Source organism: Populus nigra, chromosome 2, assembly GCF_951802175.1.
Source record: "Populus nigra chromosome 2, ddPopNigr1.1, whole genome shotgun sequence".
NCBI lineage: Eukaryota > Viridiplantae > Streptophyta > Magnoliopsida > Malpighiales > Salicaceae > Populus > Populus nigra.
In genome coordinates this window covers 43,334,040-43,354,867 of record NC_084853.1, presented here as the reverse complement: position 1 = coordinate 43,354,867, position 20,828 = coordinate 43,334,040, and the positions used below count along the sequence as shown (strand labels likewise).

The following is a 20,828-nucleotide window of genomic DNA, read 5'->3' as shown; positions in this document are numbered from 1 at the left end:
TAATTACTTATAAAAACTTCATTCATAATATTAATAAACAATCACGTAAAAAAATATTACAGCCAATAAAATATCATGGGATACATGTTCAAACCCATTGAAAAAGAGTTTCACTACAAATATTGACCAAACTTAGTCTTTATACAGACATTAATGGCTTTACAACTGCCCTGCATTTCTAACTCTTTCATGCCCCCTTCCTTTGCCTCCTCGTGTTTTCCTCATAATTCAATGGTTTCTTGTAGAAAGACACGCAACCATTAGTTTAATTGTTGTTTGTCGTGTAGCACTAATGGTTTTCCTGTAGGGTTGTTGTATGCAGTGAAGAGATGCGAAGAACGGACAAGAGGAGCAACAAAAGAGAAAAGGATAAGCTGATAAATTTTCCTTCTCTGTTATCTCTAGAAAGTTTAACCCGTGGTTAAACTTGCAAGAAGCAGGATTTTACTGCTTTTTAAAAATCACGGTCCTGCCTCAATAAATGGTGGGACCCATGTCTTAGATTTTTGCAAGTATGTGGTAACCAAACATGTATATTAGTGTGTTTTCAAGAAACACAAACGCTACCACTTAGACAAACAGGCTCGAAATCGTATAATGACCCGACAACATTTTTCAAGCCGGAGGTGCGGCGATATAAGATCAAGGAAAAATCTACAATGGATACGTGGCTACTGCTTGAAAAAGGAGGGGCAATATGCATGTCAGCGGTCGATGTAAGCGGGTGGGCAATTTGTCTTAGCTGTGGAATATTAATTAGATCTTCCTCGTAGGCCCAGGGATAGTAAATGGGGTGAAGAAAAATGTTGTTTCTGGCTGGATAATTATTTGCCTGGATCTTTTCTTCAACAACAAAAATAAAAATATAGTTTCCAGAAAAAAAATAACTCTAGATTTTTTTTCCCTTGCCCGATTCTATCCCCGACAAATATTGCCTATGCTTGAAACTTTTCACATTTTTTGCCCGGTTAAGATTAAGTGATGTGGCTGTTATAATTATAAAATGTAATTCTTTTGATCACTAACGTGAGTGTTGATACCAATTTATGTGTACCTATATCTTAACTAATCTTATAAATTTTAAAGTTAATAACCATACAAATTTCAAGTGAATTATAAAAAATATTTAATATTACGTGTGGTTAAAATGTTTTTATAATTTATAAAACTTAAAGATTCAAAAGTTTTATTTTATATCTTCTATTTTTAGAGCTTATTTGATATTGTGGTAGTAGTTGCTTTTTAAAGTATTTTTTTATTTAAAAATACATCAAAGTAATATTTTTTACTTTTTTAAAAATTTATTTTTGATATCAATACATCATAACAATTTTAAAACATAAAAAAATTATTTTTCTTCAAAAACATATTTCCACCGTAAAAATAAACAAGCAAACAAACAAGTATTTTAGTTTTTAATAAGCTTTCAGAACAGTTTTTATAATTTTACCTGCTATATTTTATGGGTTAAGCACTCTGTCGGAGTATCTGAGGCCATTGTTATTTATGGGTTGTTGAAAAATGACGACTCGAGGCGATTGGAGCACATGTATTTTTTAATCAAATAAAATAATTATTTTTAGGAGATACAATCTGAAGAGGGACTTGAAGTTGCACAAGCACGTTTGCTAGCCAGACAGCCAAATGTGTGGATTTCCTATGGGCCTGGTCATCATTTGTTGGTCTCAAATTTAGTTTGTATTTTATCTCCTGGTCCATCTTATAAATCTTTGCTGGGCTAATATGTGTATCAGGGGTTGGGTTAACAAAATTTGAATTTATTTTTATTTAAAATTATTGTTTTATATTTTTTAATAATTTTAATATGTTTATATCAGAAATCATTTTTAAAAAATTAAAAAATATATATTTTAATATATTTATAAGTAAAAAACCACTTAAAAAAATAATTATTGTCATATTTTCAAATATCCCTAAACACTTTCATTTACCGCTCTCCTATTTCAAAAAAAAAAAAAATTTAATGTCGAATTTTTAATCAATGGTTTACCTTTTATTATTTGTCTTTTTCCCCTTTTGAAAATAAGAGGGAGTTTCATCAATGTCACCTAGCAGTAAATTACAATGCAAGCATGTGTAACAATATAAAGTGTGTGTGTGTGTGTGTTATGAGATTACGTTAAACAACAGTCTACGTTAATAATTATGAAATTACAATATTTACATTCGATTCTCTATCATTCTAGGATGAACCTGGAATTGTGTAAGTTTTAATTAAAAAAATAGTTATGATTCTACGAATTTTTTTTTATCCATGTTGTGCTTAAGATTATTGCATGACTAGAAAAATAATAAATCTTTTCAAGATCGTAAAATATTAAAGGGGTATTTAAAAGTGTGATATTAGTTGCTTTTTAAAATGTTTTTTTATTGAGAAATATATCAAAATAATATTTTTTTAATTTTTTTAAAAATATTTTTAACATCAGCACATCAAAATAATTTAAAAATATAAAATTAATTTTAAACAAAAAAATTAAATTTTTAAAATATATAGCAATATTCTAGCTTGGTAATAAAACTCCTTTGCCTGTTAAATTTGTTACTTGAAAATTATCTTTCAGAATTTCCTTGTAAAAAATATATCGGCTAAAGTTCTAATTTCTTCATAACCTCTTTCCGTGATATTGTCATTGTAATTTATTTTTATTCGTTTACATTTAAATGTCTACTTCGCAATAAACTATAACACTTAGTTTCCCTAAACATAAAGCCCATGATTTAATTAAATACTGCAAATTATCTACCCCACTTGATCACATCCATGGAAAAAGCACATAAAAATCACGATGTTGAAATATTCAAGACTCCATCTTGCTTTTTACTATGAAAAAATTAGAATATTAATGCAAAGACTAAGTCAATTAAATCTTAATTGCTTCATTTATATTTTTAAATCGCGTTGTCTATTTGCTAAATTAACAATATCGCCATACTAATTCTTTTACTTATGTATGGTATCGTAAATATAATTATTTAGCTTATTAAGTAAGATATATAATTGACGGGGTTATGAAAAAAACTTCACCCAAAAATCAAACTTTTTATTTTTTGGTAATCCGGGGTATTCAGGCCAGCTTACGGGTACCACAACTAATCCCCGGATTCACTGAACACCCTGCAAGCCCAGTAGACATGTAAGACACTGCGAGGATAATAAACATGCATGTTATGGCTCGAACCCAGGTAACAGAAATAAGAAAATCTTGCCTCAACCGCTAGGCTAAAAACCCTGGTGCCCAAAAATCAAACTTTTTATTACTGGGATGGTGGTGGATTATTGATGGGCTTTGACCTTTTGTTTCTTGCATGTTCTTTAAAAAACAGCCTCGTATGAGAACAAAAAAGACATCAATTCTTAAGTTGGTAGATGTATGGAAGAAAAAATATATATATATACAAAAAAAGAAAAAATAAGATGAAGATTAGGGAGTGTGGATCTACACGTGTTAGCCTGAAAATTATATGGGCTAGCCTAGTTTTGGTAAGGAATTTGACGCTAATCTTGGTTATGGAGATAATCATCCATTAAATTAAAAAAAATGGTACTTTGCCATGCTATCCATATTTTTTGTATAAGAAAAAAACATTGGTGGACTAGGGTTTTTTAATTATTTTTATATAAAGGATCTTAATAGCTTTTCTTGGCAAGAAAAAATATGAATGAATAAAAATTAAAAGTTTTAAAATGTTTTTTTTATAATTATGATATTTTGAGTATTTGAAAGTTTTGATTTATAATAATTTTTTTTATTTTTCATGTTTACTACTATATAATTTATTTCGTAACTATAAAAATAGAAAAATTATTATACCATCTTTGTTAATTTAAAAAATCACCCAAAAAAAAACTTGTAAACTTTTTTGAAAAGCCTTTAAATTGATAGATAAAAAATTGAACAAACATTGACCGACAAAAAAGATGCATGACATACAAGTCTTTGATTTAGAAATTTGTTTATTATCTTAATGGGCGACGTTATTTGGTCAATGTTCATACAACTACGCAAGTTTTTTCACGATCGTATATCAAGCAAAGTAGCAGACCTTTATCACTAAAACCAATACATTGCAAAAAAAAAATTATTTCTTTCAACCCCTCTTGAATGTGAAGATCCAATATTAGAGGTGATAAAAAAAAATAAAAAAATTAATTAAACTGAGAAAACTAAAAAAAATAATTAAATAATAAAAAAAACTGATTAAAATTTTTAAAAAACTGACCGGTTTAATTTTATAAGCTTTAAAAAAAAACCGAACCGAACCCAAACCGGAAAAAACCAGAAAAAAACCGAGCCAAACCTAAAAACCAAGCCAAACCAAGAAAACCAAGCCAAACCGACAAAACCGAGCCAAACCAGTTTGAACAGGTTTTTGTCCTAAAAAACCAAACCGAACCCAAACCGGTCGGTTTGAACCTGTTTTGGTTTTTTAAAAAAATTCAGTATGGTTATTTTTTTTGATAAAAATCAAACCGAACCGAAAATAATCACCCCTACCTAATATAACAAACAACAACAAGAACAGTAAAATAAGTATGTTTGGTATCGCATTTATCGTTGTATTTGGCTGTCTTTAAAAAATATTTAAAGTTAAAAAAAACATTAAATTAATATTTTTATATTATTTTTTAATAGTTTTAATGTGGTAATATTAAAAATAAAATATATAAAAAATTATTTTAATATAGTATTAGAAATAAAATATATAAAAAATATTTTAATGTCCAGATTCCCTGGGGTGTTTTAAAAAGATGAAATAAAACTTTCACTTATTAAATTATAATAACGGTTGCTTTTCAAAGTATCTTTTACTTGAAAATATATAACAATAATTCTTTTAAAAAAATTATTTTTAATATCAACATATTAAAACGATAAAAAATCATAAATAATTTAATTTAAGATTTTTGTTTCTTAACATATAGACAAAAAGTGACAAAGACTAAAAGACTGTTTTTCTCTATGGTGTGGTTTTTATAAATTTTAAATTTATTTTGTTTTAAATTTATATTTTTTAATATTTTTATATTGTTTTATAATAGTAAAAATAAGTTTTTTAAAATAAAAAAATATTATCTTAATATATTTTTATAAAAATATCTTAAAAATCAACCACTATCCGAATATAAAAATAAAATAAAATTAAACGCACCGTGTAAAATTCCTCTTCAATCTTCAATGCCTTTAGTTGGGTGCAACGTCGTTTTTCCATCAAGACTCAAATATGGTAAAGACCCGAAAAAACAAAACCAACACTTAATAACTGAAATGGATCTGCGAGATCTAACTGAATGGAATTGAGAAATTTTTTTTTTTTGCTACGCTGCTGCATCACTCTCCCTGCAAATGCAACAGATCTCCCTGTCTCTCAAACCCTAATAACCTCTCCATCAAATTCCATACATCGCTACTAGATTGATATCTAAACCAACGCATCAAGACCGAATCAAAGATGTACATGGCATATGGATGGCCGCAGGTTATACCTCTAGAACAAGGAATCTGTCCTTCTTCACAGAAGCATATCATTTATTTCAAAGTCATTAATCGTCTCTTCCTCGTTGTCTCTCCTTCTCACCTTGAGCTCTGGAGCTCCTCTCAGGTATTTTCACATTTACACGGAGTTTGTGATCGCATTCATGTGCTTGTTTTTCTTTGATTGTGGAAAACTAGGGTTTTATATTTGTGAATTTTTGTTCGTTTTTGTGATTATCTGCAGCATAAAGTGAGGTTAGGCAAGTACAAGAGGAATGCAGAGTCGCTGGAGAGAGAAGGCGAGAATTTACAAGCGGTGTGGAGACCTGATACCAAATTGATCGCCATTCTTGTCAGTATTAATTATTTTTTTTTACATTTTGATTTCTTTTATGTATACTATTGCATTATTTATGGCAAATTTTGATTATTCTCGTGTAATATATTCACATACATTTACACCTATTACACGATTTGCAAATGCATGTACATGGTTCTGGTCGAATCACATTTTAGAAATAACGTGGTTCACGTATCCACATTTGTTAATATTCTATTGAAATTGGAAGATCGGCAGGTGTCAAGGGTGAGTTTAGCTAGTTAGCTTCACTGGATGCACAATTGAAACCAGAACTTGGTGCTATCGACCAAATTATTGTACTACTACTTAGTTTTATGGGGAACAATCTTCTTTCTTGTTTTATTTTATTTTATTTTTTACTGGGATAATGATATAGACAAAATGGCACATAGAGCGGTTCTTAATTAATTTTTTTTTCTCGACTCCTGATCTGAAAATAAAGCCCGCATTGAATTTATGGAAAGTGAATTCTGATAGTGTTGCTCATATATATGTTTTTTATTGTTTGCAGACATCATCTTTCTTTCTACATATATTCAAGGTTCAGTTCTCTGATAAAAGAATACAAATAGGAGGGAAGCAACCTTCTGGTTTGCTTCTTGCTAATGTATCTCTTCTTCTTAGTGAGCAAGTGCCTTTTGCAGATAAGGACTTGACAGTGTAAGCAACCTTGCCAGCCCATTTTTATTTCGGTACCGTTGTATATAATGCTAGTGTTTTTGAGATTTTTTTTTTTAAATTTATATAGCTCTTGTTTTTTTTCATATGGTCTTCCCTCTCTCTCTCTCTTTTTTCTCACAAGCTTTTACTCTCGGTCTTGATAGTTTTCCTCTGATATTGTTTTTTTTTTGTCCAGGAGCAATTTTGTAAGTGATAACAAACATTTGCTACTAGGACTTTCCGATGGATCTTTATACAGTATCTCCTGGAAGGGGGAGGTAATCAGATAGAATAGGCATTGATTATTATTACTTGCGATGCTTGTTTTATTTAATGTTAAAAGTCCATTAACAGAGGCTGTTGAGTGAATTCTTTTTTGATTCTATCTTAATCTCATAACAGTTCTATGGAGCTTTCGAACTTGATCACTGTTCACGTGACAGCAGCGATGCCTCTGTTTCACCTCATTCTTTAGGTAATGGTGTTGCTTCTGGAAGGGCTCCAACAGATTCGGAATCTAATCATAATATGACCAGGAAGACCGCTATTGTGCAGCTGGAGCTTTGCTTGCTGATGAGGTTGCTGTTTGTCTTGTATTCTGATGGACAACTAATATCATGCTCTATAAGCAAGAAAGGTTTAAAGCAAGTTGATTATATCAAAGCTGAAAAAAAGTTGGGTTCTGGTGACGCTGTATGCATTTCAGTAGCTTCAGATCAACAAATCCTTGCTGTTGGTACCAGAAGAGGGGTTGTTAAGTTATATGACCTAGCAGAATCTGCATCTCTCATTCGTACTGTGTCTTTGTGTGACTGGGGGTAAGTTTTTTCCATCCTATCATTTGAGTTACTGTAGGGGTAAGGTAATTCAATAGGTCAGATGTTTGTTCTGTAGACACTGAACTCAAAATTTCTGGATCTCCGAAATGATCATTTGCTTCCACATGTAAACGATATAAAATGAGGATATTCCTTAAAAACTTATTTACCTTATCCAAGGGTTTTCAGACTAACCTCCTCACTTTTACATGATCAGCTGCTCCTGGTTTGTGACTTGAAGCTATGTCACGTGCCTCTTTTGTTTTGACTTTTAGATCACGAAATTTGAAAGCTTCTCTGTCATGGTTTAATTATTTTGCAGCTATTCAGTGGATGATACTGGTCCTGTCAGTTGTATCGCATGGACACCTGATTATTCTGCTTTTGCTGTTGGGTGGAAGCTAAGAGGTCTTACAGTCTGGTCTGTATCTGGCTGTCGTTTGATGTCAACAATTCGTCAAATTGGTTTAAGTTCTGTATCTTCTCCAAAGGTTAAGCCAAACCAAGATCGTAAATATGAACCATTGATGAATGGCACCTCATTGATGCAGTGGGATGAATATGGTTACAGGCTTTATGTGATTGAAGAAGGATCTCTGGAAAGAGTTATTGCATTTTCATTTGGAAAATGCTGCCTTTCCAGAGGAGTTTCAGGAATGACATATGTTTGCCAAGTTATTTATGGCGAAGATCGGTTGCTTGTTGTTCAGTCCGAAGATACTGATGAACTCAAATTTTTACATCTAAACCTTCCAGTTATGTGTTCAGATAGCAAACTTAGCTGTTGATTGTTATCACCAGTTAGTTGTCTCTGTACTTTATTGAGGCTGATATGCACTTGCTTTGGCTCAGGTTTCCTATATCTCCCAAAACTGGCCAGTTCAACATGTTGCAGCTAGCAAGGATGGAATGCACTTAGCTGTTGCTGGCCTCCATGGATTGATCTTATATGATATACGGTTGAAAAAGTGGCGAGTGTTTGGAGATATTACTCAGGAACAAAAGATTCAGTGCAAAGGGTTGTTATGGCTGGGGAAGATTGTTGTTGTTTGCAACTACATTGATTCTTCTAACACGTGAGTTATCAATGTCTGTTTACATATATGCTTGGTTATTCTAACTTATAAGTTGGTATTTTTTTGTAGAAACAAAATCTGTATTTCATGTATCTATAGATCTGCAGTGGGAACAATTTGATGTAGGAAATTTTTCAGTTATTTGACTAATTTGCATCAGATGGTGCTCACTGCGTATCTATTGATTCATGAATTGTTCAATTCTAACAGTTTTAATGTTTTATAATTAGCCCCTGAATTATGATTAGGTAGATAGCTGAACCCTTCTGATTCTTTGGGTGAGAGTTGGGGCTGATTTAAACAAGAAAAGAACAAAATCTGGGGATTGCAAATACTGATCTGGGGCGGGGAAGCTGGTGAATCTGGAAATTCTGATTTTCGTTTCATTTCTTTGATATCAGAAGAATTATGATTTATGTGGTAGGCATATAGACACAGTGCTTGAGACATTGCCTTTGGAAATAGTAAATATCTGCAAGTCCATTACAAAAAACTTTAGGAAACTACTAGATTATTCGGTGTTTATGGACTCTAGATTTGTCCTTGTCATATAGGGACTTGGACTTGATACTACACAGAAAAAAATATAGAGATTATATAGATGTTCATGGACACCAGATTCTTCCTTGTTATATAAGGACTCGGACTTGATACTACACTGAAAAAAGATATATAGAGTAAAGTCAAACTGAAGAATAGTTGTTGAGAAGTTGAAGTTGCTGTGAGGTTTGCCATAACAAAGCCCCTGGATTCCACAATTGAGATGCCACTGGAGAAAGCCTTAAAAATGTTTTTTCCTATTTGTCCAACAAAGTTCCTAGGCGATGCTTAGTACTGGCCTTGCTGTTTTCTTAGGTCATTTCTCTATGGCACTTCTCATTTTTGGTTTGTGTCTTGGGTATATTTACAATTTTTTATCTTATTTGGCCCTGTAGTATTATAGTTTGTTATTCAAATAATTGGTTTTCTGCAGGTATGAATTACTTTTTTATCCAAGATACCATCTTGACCAGAGCTCCTTGCTTTGTCGAAAGCCATTGCTTGCTAAACCAATGGTGATGGATGTCTATCAAGACCATATACTTGTCACCTATCGCCCATTTGATGTCCACATATTCCATGTGAGACTGTTAGGTGAACTGACTCCTTCTAGCACTCCAGATTTGCAGGTAAATGAATATTTTCCAGCTTCTTTTTACTAGACATCGTAATTGTTATATATATGAATATCTTGATATCCGTGTGCTCTTGAAGTTTAATTTTGCTCTCTGAATGAGAGTTTCTTAATGAAACCTTATCCTTCATACATTTAAGTGATAAAATGACAAACAGCTTTCTACAGTACGAGAACTTTCTATCATGACTGCAAAGAGCCATCCCGCAGCTATGCGTTTCATCCCTGAACAGCTTCAAAGAGAGTCGGCCTCAAACAATCATACTTTATCTTCAGATTTGATGGACAGAGAGCCTGCAAGGTATTCATCTTTGCAAATATTGATGAAATTTTTTTGTGTACCAATTGTCTCTGAATGGCTGCCCACTTTACTAGATGTTTGATATTGAGAACAAATGGGGAACTTTCGCTTTTGGATTTGGATGATGGACGTGAGAGAGAGCTCACCGACTCTGTTGAATTATTTTGGGTTACATGTGGTCAATCAGAGGAGAAGACAAGTCTAATTGAGGAAGTCTCTTGGCTGGATTATGGCCACCGAGGCATGCAAGTAATTTAGTGCTAAACTCTATAATCTATTTTCATGTACTACTAGCTATAATTAGCTTCTATTATTGGCCACCTCTAGTGTTTGTCTACTGTACTCACCTGTAGATCTTATTGGAAGCTTTCTTTTACAGGTTTGGTATCCATCTCCAGGTGCTGATCCTTTTATGCAGGAAGACTTTTTGCAGGTATGTATGTAATCAGTTACATCAAGGCTCAAGATTATAAGGAAGACTTTTTGCTGGTGTAATCCTCAAGTTAAATTTTAAGCACTGTAGATTAGCTTTGATTGAGTTAGTCAGTATAATTTCTTCAAATTCTGGTTTGACTGCGATATTAGCATTATGGTTATTTGTCTTTATTTATAAGGAATCTATATCCTTTTCTGTCTTTCATTATTTGATGCTACATGTATTTGATTTAGCTTATTTTGTATTCCATCCATCTATGTCAGTTGTGTTTGTGTGTATCTATATATATTAACAGTCCTTTTGGTTTTCAGTGATTCGACTCTGGTTCTTGATTGCTGTATCCTGAATAGGCCTAAATTGACATTTTATGATATATTTTTTAGTTGGATCCAGAGCTGGAATTTGATCGTGAAGCGTATCCTCTAGGGCTTCTTCCAAATGCCGGGGTTGTTGTTTGTGTCTCCCAGAGAATGTCCTTTTCAGCTTGCACTGAATTTCCATGTTTTGAGCCATCTTCTCAAGCTCAAACTATATTGCATTGCTTACTCAGACACCTTCTTCAGGTATGACTACATTTTTACTCTTTTATTGCTACTTCTCTTTTCTTTACCTTATGATTTTTACTTGGGTGGTGTTTAGTACTAGGTTAAAAAAAGGGGGTGAATTATTAAAAGAGTAATTTTTAAGGACGTAAAAGTTAGTTTTGCAGGATGTTTAGCGTGTTAGAAAGAGAGAGAACATAGTTAAATTATCAGTAATGGTTGGTGAGAGAGATAAAAAAATTATTTGGTGTGTATTTTGAGACAAAAAGGAGACACAGAAAATATTGCTTCGAGGTTAAATTTTACCCTCCAAAAACACCAATTTGGGGGGTAATGATTGCCCCCTAGAAATAAGAAGTTTGCTTCGGTTCATGTGAAACATAATTTCTGTGTATGAATCATCAATTTATATGACATGAGCTTTTGTCAATCAACTAAGCAGTTAGGCTGTGAGGTGGGCAATTGTCAAGCCAGCATCTGGATACTTCTCTGGTTTTGGCTGTCAGTACTTTACTTCTGCAGTGTTACTTTCACTTTGGAGATAGAAATAAATTGGCCCTGAGGATGAAAGTGTATTTTTTTCATGTGAAAAGTTTTAGATATCACAGATTCACTGCTCACTGATAACGTGAGCAAATAAAATGCCTTTTCCAATCTAAAAAAATGCTGGTCCTGTTTTGAAACAAATCAGTTGCTGAAGCTGAATGCTCATGTTCCTTGCTAGCTTTAAGGCATACTTTACTAATTCCTTCTGTTTCTCTGTCTGCCAGAGGGACAAAAAAGAGGAGGCTTTACGGTTAGCACAATTATCTGCAGAAAAGCCTCACTTTTCCCATTGCCTGGAGTGGCTTCTTTTTACTGTATTTGATGCAGAGATTTCAAGGTATGTGTATTTTGTGAAGAGAGATTGAATCATGTCATGTATGATAATTAGAAGATCAATACTTAGAATTGTTATCTGGAAGTCAGATATTACTGAAATATGCAATATGTCTTTATGTTTTGATTTAAACAATCAGTATGAACTCGGTTATTGACTTTCTAATTTAAATTACTTCCTTGCAGGCAAAATGCAAACAAGAACCAGATATCAGTCCCTAAACATGCTGGCAACCGCTCTCTTTTGGAGAAGACTTGTGATTTGATCAGAAATTTCTCTGAGTATTTTGATGTAGTTGTGAGTGTTGCAAGAAAAACTGATGGTCGACACTGGGCAGATTTATTTTCTGCTGCTGGAAGATCAACAGAGTAATACTTCTACTCCTTAAAGAGATACCTTTTTTGAGTTTTACCTTACTTTTGTATGGTAATTCTCAAAGATATTTAGACAGGAACATTGTGCATTGAAGAAGGCTGGTATTTACACATTCACCAGTATTTGAAGTGTGGCTTTGAAGTCCTTTTTTCTGTTGTTGCTTTCTTCTAGATTTTGGACAGTTTTGTAGGTACTAGATAGACATGGTTAGGTATTTGCATGCAAGGTCTCTGCCCTTTTTAGCGCATAGTTTGGCCCTGGCAAGAAAAGATAATTTATTTCCTAATATTGTTCTAACACCATCATGCCTTCATGTTTACCGCATCCTTTTATTCTTCATTTGCTACACATTATTCTTGTTGATTATTTGATATGATTAGGGAAGAGCAACGTTCTCATTCAGGGAAAGGTTTAGCCCTTCCGCTACCAATCAGGCTATTCATTGGGTTACCATCACACATTATTATTTCTACACCTTATAAAGTTATGAAAATAGGGGAGCTAAATGTTTTGACTTTTGATGTTAGTGCACGGTAAGTGTAGAAATAAGGATTCCTTCCATTTTACCCCATCAGCCTGGGAGAAATTGCAATCTTGATAGCTTTTTTAGTTTCATTCATGAGTTTGAAAGTTAAAATGATGGGTTTCTCTCTTATTTTACCCTATTTTGCTCTGGGGTAGACAATACTGGTACTTTCTTATATTAATACTTTTTTCATTGTTTGTATGTTTAAGGTTGTTTGAAGAATGCTTCCAACAGAGATGGTACCGCACTGCAGCTTGCTATATACTTGTAAGAATTGCTGTTTTCTCTTTTGAACATTTATTGTTGTTAAGTCCTTTTTTTGCTAGTATTATTTAATTTTTTTTATGCATAGCTCTTGAATATAAGAATTTTTTATTTAATTTTCTTTCCTCTTCTCATTTCAAGTTTTAGCCAAGAAAGACAAATTCTGATCAACTGACTGTAAACTTAAGTATAGTTCTATGCTGTCACTTTCAAACAATACATATAGTTGTATTTTAGTTGTATTTTTTGATTAGATATGGTTTTTTTTATGGTGATGAATAATACTAGAGATACTAGAACTTTTGCAAACATATTCGTTTTACTAAATAATGTGGTGGTTGATGGTAGGTTCTAACCGTGTTATATTAATTTGATTAATTCTGTAATAGCAAGTATATCATTAAATGCTTAAAGTCACACCACTGTGATTTAAATCCTTTCCTGTATCATGGATGCTATGTGTGTTTGTAAAAAGCGTTAGTATCCCTAGCATTAATCAGTGGTAATGCTCAATGCTTTAAATTGTTTCAACTGAATGGTTGTATTCTTAAAATATCACGTGTTTATTTACTGAGGGATTGTGATGGTTGGGAAGACAGGTATTCTAATCTTTTCACGAGATTCACCATGATATTAAAAAGGAAAAAAAGAAGCTTATCCATTCTCTCAAGGCCATAATTTATGAATGAGATTCAAGAGCTTCATTCTGCTTTTTATGCATGCAAATTAGTAACAAATGCATTGTAGTCAAAATTGTGTTTGATTAAGTCATTTCTTTTTGCAAATGTTACAGGTGATTGCGAAACTTGAAGGTCCCGCAGTCAGCCAATACTGTGCTTTACGGTTATTGCAGGTAGGCAAATGCTAGTAGTTTACAGTAGCTACTTTTTCCTCTTTCTTTTTGGTTTCCTCTATGTTACATCTTTGACAAGGTTTACCAACCTTATGCAGGCAACACTCGATGAATCTTTATATGAGCTTGCTGGAGAACTGGTATTACTCTGGGCATGATTATTCTTCAACATATGTTACCTAAACTAGTACATTTATTTCCTTTTGTTTTGCTGTCATTATCAGGTGCGCTTCTTGCTCAGGTCTGGAAAGGAATATGACCAGACACCACCTGATTCAGATAGACTATCTCCCAGATTTTTGGGTTATTTTCTTTTCCGTTCCAGTTACAAGAAGCCATCATTGGACAAGAGGTTGATATATTCACCTTGTTCTCGTTTGCATTTCTCAGACCCTTGCAATAGTTTCCAAAAGTTACTAATTAATCAGGTGCCTTTTCTTTGGAGCAGTACTTCCTTCAAAGAGCAAAGTGCTCATGTTGCTTCTGTGAAGAACATTTTAGAAAGCCATGCTAGTTATTTGATGTCAGGGAAAGAGCTTTCGAAGCTTGTGGCTTTTGTAAAAGGCACCCAGTTTGATTTAGTGGTAAGCAAAACCTACAGTTTTCTTGAAGGATGATCTGCTTTTCGTACAGTATTTGAGATGGTGAATTAATTGCAGGAATACCTTCAACGAGAAAGATACGGTAGTGCTCGCTTAGAGAATTTTGCATCAGGACTGGAACTAATTGGGCAGAAGGTGAACAATTTAAAATTCTTCACTGCGCAACTTTCTTTCTTTTAGACAAGCTGCATATAGACTGCATAGCATGACTTTCTCTTTCTCTCATCTCTTCTTTCTGGGGGAAAAAAATTAGAAATGGCATACTGGGACTCCTATATAACCTCTTGCCTTGTTGCTCATTTTATGTGTAAGGTTAAATAACTTTTTAGAGCCATTTTGTGGTATACCAGTGGTATTCTTTGTTTTAATCACAATATTCTTAGCTTGTAACAAAATATTTGAAATCAAAATTCTTGTACATGTACTAAGGAGACATATCACATATCTTATACCAGTAGTGATATCATTATCATATTTTCTATATTGCCTGAAGCAATACCAAGCCATAGTCAATATTTTGATAATTATTACTTGAAAATTTTCTTTGCGTTTTATTTAATCCTCAGAACCTTTATTGTATGTTTCCAGCTTCAAATGGGTACATTGCAAAGCCGGTTGGATGCGGAGTTTCTATTGGCTCATATGTGTTCTGTCAAGTTCAAGGAATGGATAGTTGTTCTTGCCACACTCCTAAGACGGACTGAGGTATAATCAGCTTAGTTTATGTATAGTACTTTGGCATTTATTGTAGTCTCATGAGTATGCCAGCTTGCTTTGTATTGTTTGTCTTTCCTTCCATCTTTAGGCAAATCCTTTAACTCTGCAAACTTCTTTGAGGTCTGATTTGTGTGGTTTATGCTTGAATCTTAAAACTTCTCTTTCTGGGGTACAATATCTTTGTAATCCTAGTTGTGCACTGGAAGTTTTGAACTTCCTTTCTTGTGATGCGGTACTTATAATTAATTACGGAACTGATGAGACGCATTACTGCACTAGCAGGGCATTTTTCCGTTCGATTGACCGGGTTAAGATGTTGCCAATTATTTGCTCTTTATGCACATGCTCATGATATCTGTTAAGATTGTTTCATATAGGCCTTGTTCTTGTAACTTGATTGCCCTTTCCTCAACCTCCCTCCCTCTCCACCAACAATAACTGCACATGTAGAGAGGCATAGCTGCCACTTGTAATTTCATTAAATAGGCAGGTGCACAGAAACCCATGCGGTCTGATGCCAAGTTTGGCACGTGGCTTGCCATCCAAGCTAATTCCTTGTGTGATGCTTTTCAATAGGTTCTTTTTGATCTTTTCCAGCGTGATATGAGGTTGTGGAAAGCTTATAGCGTCACCCTTCAGGTAACCATCTCTTAGAGCATTGCTGATTAATGAAAATAATAATGTTGTTTTTATGGAGTCTCACCCAGCCTTATTGATTTGTTCTTCAGTCGCACCCTGCATTTTCCGAATACCATGATCTGCTTGAAGGCTTAGAAGAGAGACTTTCATCTGTCGCAGACTCGCAAGAGAAATGAGGACGGGTCTGGGTCTCTAACCAGGTGTCTCATAAAAAGAAGAAGCATGGTTGATAGGTTATTGAGCCTCACTTTCCAGCCATACCATGTTGCAGTAGATGAGCACTTGTATAGTTATTTGACCAAGAGATGAGAATATGTGCACATGATGTTAAGGATGGCCGTTTTATCGTATTATTGATTACGCATCTCGTTGAAATCACAAAATCTTTATTGTAGATATGAGAGGTTAGAACTACCAAGGGAGTTAGTTCCTCTTCATTTTTTCACCCGTGTATAATCATTTTTACTGCTGTATAACCATCTAAATAAAATGAATGCTTTTCCCGCTGCATTTGGTTACTGCTAGATTTTCCATGTTCTAACTAATGTGGTCTGAGCTATGGTTTTGCCTGCCACTTGCACCTATCCTGACTGGATCATTTATTTCATTTTTCCCCCGGGAGCCTTCTAGGAAGAGGGAAAAGAATAATAGCAATTTACGATCAGGTTTTTTATATATTTATTTTTTGATAACTGTGGATATCTGGATTAGTTTATGCATATTTTGATTAATTTATTTTTAATTAATTTTTTGAAATTTTAAAATAACGATTAGGTAAATTTTTAGTTTTTTAATGGTTAAAGTTTATGACACTAGTAATGTTTGAGAAGCAAATTTACACTCCTCAAAATTAGTTAAAAATATTTTTAATGGAACGGTTTTTGCGTTGCTTGTAGATTTTATTTCATTTAGCACCAACCTGTTCCCCATCCACATGCCCTCAAAGAAAATAATAAAGTAGTAGTAGTAGGGAAGTTCTTTTTTTAATCATAAAAAACTTAGAATTAACTAATCCTCCAACCATTACCGAAGACATTACTTTCCTAAACATCTCATGTATTTTTTAGGCAATGAGATGGAACTCCGCACGCTAGATAATTGAAGATCATCGGCTACTAACACATCGATTTTATTCTTTTCGATCAGAAAATCTACATCAGATATTGCATATGATTTGTTCAGGAAAAAAAAAGGAAAAGGATAATATTACACATCTTGATAATACAGAGAGAAGAACACCGGCTGTAAAAAAGAAAAGAAAAAAGGAAGCGGAAAGCGATTGTAAAGGAGAACAGACAACTTCGGCAGAGGTGAGCAAAATCACCAGGTAAAGCTAATGGATTCGAAGTGCAGATTATCTGCTAAACCAGATGAACAGATGTTTGCAATCGCATGTCTCATCATCTTTGGACCACTGGCAAGAACCCCCACACTTGATCCTTTGCATTCAAACAGGATTTCTGCATCAAAAGAAGGGTTGGTTAAAGCTTAATGAGAAAATTGTAGTCATAAAACAGGCACAAAATCATTATAATCCTGATTAGAGCTAGCATACTCTTTAGGTCAGGCCTTTCACCATAGTGCACATTAATAGCCTGGAAAAGAGACTGATGAGGGACACTTTCCAATTCTCTGTCAGCTCTGTACACCCATGACTGAGGTGATCCGGCTGGTGTTGGCCCTTCCACGTTCTGAATCTGCTTAACTTCCCTCGCATTTTGTTTCTTGTTCCAAAGAACAGCTGCACTTGCTGTCATGGCTATGCATATGCAAATAACTAACATATTGAGAAAAGATCTAAACGCCAATGGGAAACCCCCCTCGGTGTTTTGATCGATTGGGTAGATGTAGTAGCCAGTAATAAGGCCAATTATAATGAGGAAAATGATGAAAGAAGATGATATGATAGCGCCGAGCCATAGCCAGCTTTTGGGGCCTAAAATGGCAGATATAGGTGCATCAGTTGCGTGGGGATTGAACCATATGGCTCGAGGGGTCTTCGAGCTATCCGTTGTCGGCCCTTTCTCTCTTGTTACAAAAGCCTCAATTTTTAACTGCAGCTTGGAAATATCTGATGGGCTGCCAGATATTGGAAGCAGGAGGTCTAGCATGGTGAGTTCTGAAGATTTCTTGAATGCGCAAACTAGGATTACTTCAGGTGTCTTGCATTTGTATGTTGTGCTCGCAAAGATGAGTTCTCGGACTATAGAAATGAAAGGGGCAATGCCACTGCCTCCACTTACCATCACTAGCTGGTCATGCCTAAATACAAAGGTTTAGTTTCAGACAAAAAGTCAAAAGATATATTGGCCAAGAGCTAAATCGAAAGTTGCTGAAACATATATAGAATCCACAAGATAATGTTTCTTTTATGGCCCAAACCTTATAAAATGTGTTGAAGCAGGTCCATATGGTCCTTCAACTGAGACCTCAAGACGATCAATTGAAGAAGGTGAAGAAAGCATCTGGTGTAGCTTCCGGGTCCAACTTCCATCACTCTTAATGACAACACTCAACTTTTCAGGCTCCAGGTTGCTATTAGAAGTGATGGTAAAAGGATGCCACTGCAGGCCAGAAATGCTAGGCACATTGATAAACAAAATGCTCGTGGGATTATAACTCAACCCTGGCAATATAAATCAGAAAACGAGTTAAAAAAAGAAGAAGAAGAAGAACTCGACCCGATTAACTAAAACAAAGAAGTACAAATTCTGTTAATTAATCTCACTTGGATTCTTAGAGAAGTTGAGTTCTACAGTATCACACGGCAGAATCCGGGCTGAAACTAGGCGAACTCTTTGTCGTGATTGTAAGAATCTCAAGAAACGATCAACCAAGAAGAGGTAAAATCCAGGTAGCATAAGGCAGGCAAAAGAGATACCAACATGGAATATAAAGAAAACCATGAAGAGGATGTAGAGGTAATGGGTGTAAAAGAAGAGCTCGAACATTTTCCGCCTGATGCCAGGGTAGGTTGTTGCCCACATGACAAGTCCAGACAACAAAGATAGCTCTCCAGCCACATTGGATACATCATCTCTAGCCCATTCTAGCATCTGCATTACATGTAAAACATTATAAAGGCCATAAATTTAACAAAACCAACAAGGTTCTTGTTTCGAATGGCAGAACATCAAACAGACAGTGTAATTATTTTCTCAAAAGAAAGAAGATGGAAGCACATATTACCCTAGGGCTGAAACAGCAGGTTAACTAGGATTAAAGAGAATACTATTTAGAGTATCGTATTAATCAATGGTAGATAAATCATATAAACGTACGTGCTGTGTCACAGTTAATTTATCACAAATTGACCAACACAGCTAGTGTTGTTTGGCAACTAAGATAAAACGAATTGTGAAAGAAGAGTTTTCTTCCCGGAAAATACCGTCCACTCAATGGTGAGTTTTTGAGCCACTTACGTAAAGCCCTTTCTGCAACATACGGATTTTTTCAAGTACCGCGTGAAATGACTCTCACTTGGTCTGCGAATAAAGTTTTTGGTGGGGCCTGTTTTAGCAGAGTTATCACTGAATTTCAGTGGATGCCTGCTAAACCCAAGATCATGATGGAAATCTTAGGCCCAGTTCACTTCCGAACGGAAGGGAAAGAAACACTAGAACAATCAAATTTCAGAGGCACATTCCAGTCTGGGCCCTACCCAGTAGATTCCCTGCCCTAAAGTCAACCCATAAGATGATCCTCACCATCGAATTTATGAATGAAGTGACCACCTTATGCATGATAAACAGGTGATCAGAAAGCAATATCCCTAATATAGAAAATGCCAAAAACATAAAAAACAAAACGAAACAAAGAAACTACTTTCCTACGGCAAGCAGAGCAGACCACCGTAGAAATTGACTTGTGGGGTCTGATCTCCAAAAAGAAGCAAGAAGAACAAGAACAATATTGTGTAATCTGTTAATCAAAGGCATACTGTTGAGGATGAGCCCCAGTGCTAGTGCTTAGTGCTAGTGCTCGTGCTCGTGATCGTGCTGCTGCTTTCTTTCATAACTGTATTGCTTACTTTGAGTGTCCAAACTCGTGACATTTGCCTTTTCGATTTTCCTTTTTACGTTTTGTTTTTCTTCAAGAAATGCAAGAGCTGTTATAGTTTTGAAAGTTTCCTATTCACGTCGATGGTGGATACTCACGATTGAGTTTTCCTTTTTTTGGTTGACATTAAGACACAAACTCTCGGAATATTCTACCTTCACTGGGAAATTGTTTCCTCGTAAAATAGTGTAGGATTTCATTAGCAAAAAGGACATGAATATGATCTCGATCCCACCACCATATAATTTCAAATCACGTCACATATAATTAAACTCTTTAAAATAAAATGATTAAAGAATTAATATAATATCAAGGCTACAAATATTCATTAAAAGTTAGTAGAGTCATAATCCAAGTTAAACATAGGACACCTTGAACACAAAAGGATTTAAAAATACTGTAATAATGATATAAATTGTTTAGCAAATACATTGCAATGTTGTAACAGTTATAAAATATAAATATTAGCTTTTGATATACAATAATTCATCAAATTCTATTTTTTCTTGAGCTTTCACAAGAGCTTTCAATTACATATACTTACTGAATATTTATATGAAAATCAGAATTATTAGAATGTTTATTATCATCTTTAATTTTTTAATTATTTAATACATCATTATATTTGTTTTAATCATAATTTCAAACTAGTTTTATTTCAGCTTTAGTTATCTAGACATTCATTAAAAAAAATGTAGGGGGATACTTATAATATTTATAGTACTGGTGCGATGGACAAAGATAATTCTATAACTTATCAAACTTTATGTAAAATTATTCTAAATTTTTCATATAAAAGATTATTCTGATTTGGATATAATAACTATTCAAACTTATTTATTTATAAATTAATAATACAGATAATCTATTAGAGATCAGAAAAGAAAAACTATAAAGTAAATTTTTTAATACAAACTATATAATAACTTTTCTGATTAAAGAAAACTATATAATACATGTGCAAGGCAGCCTGGCACCAAGAAAACCAATTTGAAAAAACACAAATAATTAATTAATATTGTTACCGAACTTATATTTAACTCATGT

At 33.9% G+C, this 20,828-nt stretch overlaps 2 protein-coding genes across 5 annotated transcripts; one reads left to right on the top strand and one right to left on the bottom strand.

Annotated features, from left to right (window-relative positions):
• Positions 1-5,248: 5,248 nt before the first annotated feature.
• LOC133682481 (uncharacterized) lies at positions 5,249-16,232 on the top strand. Its single transcript, XM_062105824.1, has 23 exons — positions 5,249-5,625; positions 5,743-5,850; positions 6,371-6,519; positions 6,716-6,797; positions 6,922-7,337; positions 7,660-8,092; positions 8,190-8,413; positions 9,387-9,582; positions 9,746-9,888; positions 9,963-10,137; positions 10,268-10,321; positions 10,708-10,887; positions 11,637-11,749; positions 11,932-12,114; positions 12,857-12,914; positions 13,705-13,764; positions 13,863-13,904; positions 13,989-14,116; positions 14,213-14,348; positions 14,424-14,501; positions 14,955-15,071; positions 15,660-15,722; positions 15,812-16,232. Exons 1-23 carry the CDS (start codon positions 5,476-5,478, stop codon positions 15,896-15,898), a joined length of 3,375 nt encoding a protein of 1,124 aa, XP_061961808.1. The 5' UTR covers positions 5,249-5,475; the 3' UTR covers positions 15,899-16,232.
• A 600-nt stretch (positions 16,233-16,832) lies between these two features.
• On the bottom strand, positions 16,833-19,299 carry LOC133681943 (ferric reduction oxidase 2-like). Of its 4 annotated transcripts, none has more exons than XM_062105152.1 (5): positions 19,145-19,299; positions 18,451-18,778; positions 18,105-18,348; positions 17,278-17,984; positions 16,833-17,182 (listed from the first exon to the last, which is right to left on the bottom strand). In XM_062105152.1, the coding sequence occupies exons 1-5, from the start codon at positions 19,163-19,165 to the stop codon at positions 17,043-17,045; spliced, it is 1,440 nt and encodes a 479-aa protein (XP_061961136.1). In that variant the 5' UTR covers positions 19,166-19,299; the 3' UTR covers positions 16,833-17,042. The 4 variants fall into 4 exon arrangements, with proteins under 4 accessions (XP_061961136.1, XP_061961139.1, XP_061961137.1 ...); XM_062105155.1 differs by having other exon boundaries at positions 19,111-19,251; XM_062105153.1 differs by lacking the exon at positions 19,145-19,299 and adding an exon at positions 18,912-19,138.
• Between the last annotated feature and the right edge of the window lie 1,529 nt (positions 19,300-20,828).

Coding starts and splice junctions, on each gene's coding strand:
- LOC133681943 (XM_062105152.1), bottom strand. CDS start 19,165: ATGTTGCAGAAAGGGCTTTAC. Junction 18,779..19,144: donor TGTTGCAGAAAGGGCTTTAC/GTAAGTGGCTCA, acceptor CATGTAATGCAG/ATGCTAGAATGGGCTAGAGA. Junction 18,349..18,450: donor CAACTTCTCTAAGAATCCAA/GTGAGATTAATT, acceptor TTATATTGCCAG/GGTTGAGTTATAATCCCACG.
- LOC133682481 (XM_062105824.1), top strand. CDS start 5,476: ATGTACATGGCATATGGATGGCCGCAGGTTATACCTCTAGAACAAGGA. Junction 5,851..6,370: donor CCAAATTGATCGCCATTCTT/GTCAGTATTAAT, acceptor TATTGTTTGCAG/ACATCATCTTTCTTTCTACA. Junction 14,502..14,954: donor TGGAACTAATTGGGCAGAAG/GTGAACAATTTA, acceptor GTATGTTTCCAG/CTTCAAATGGGTACATTGCA.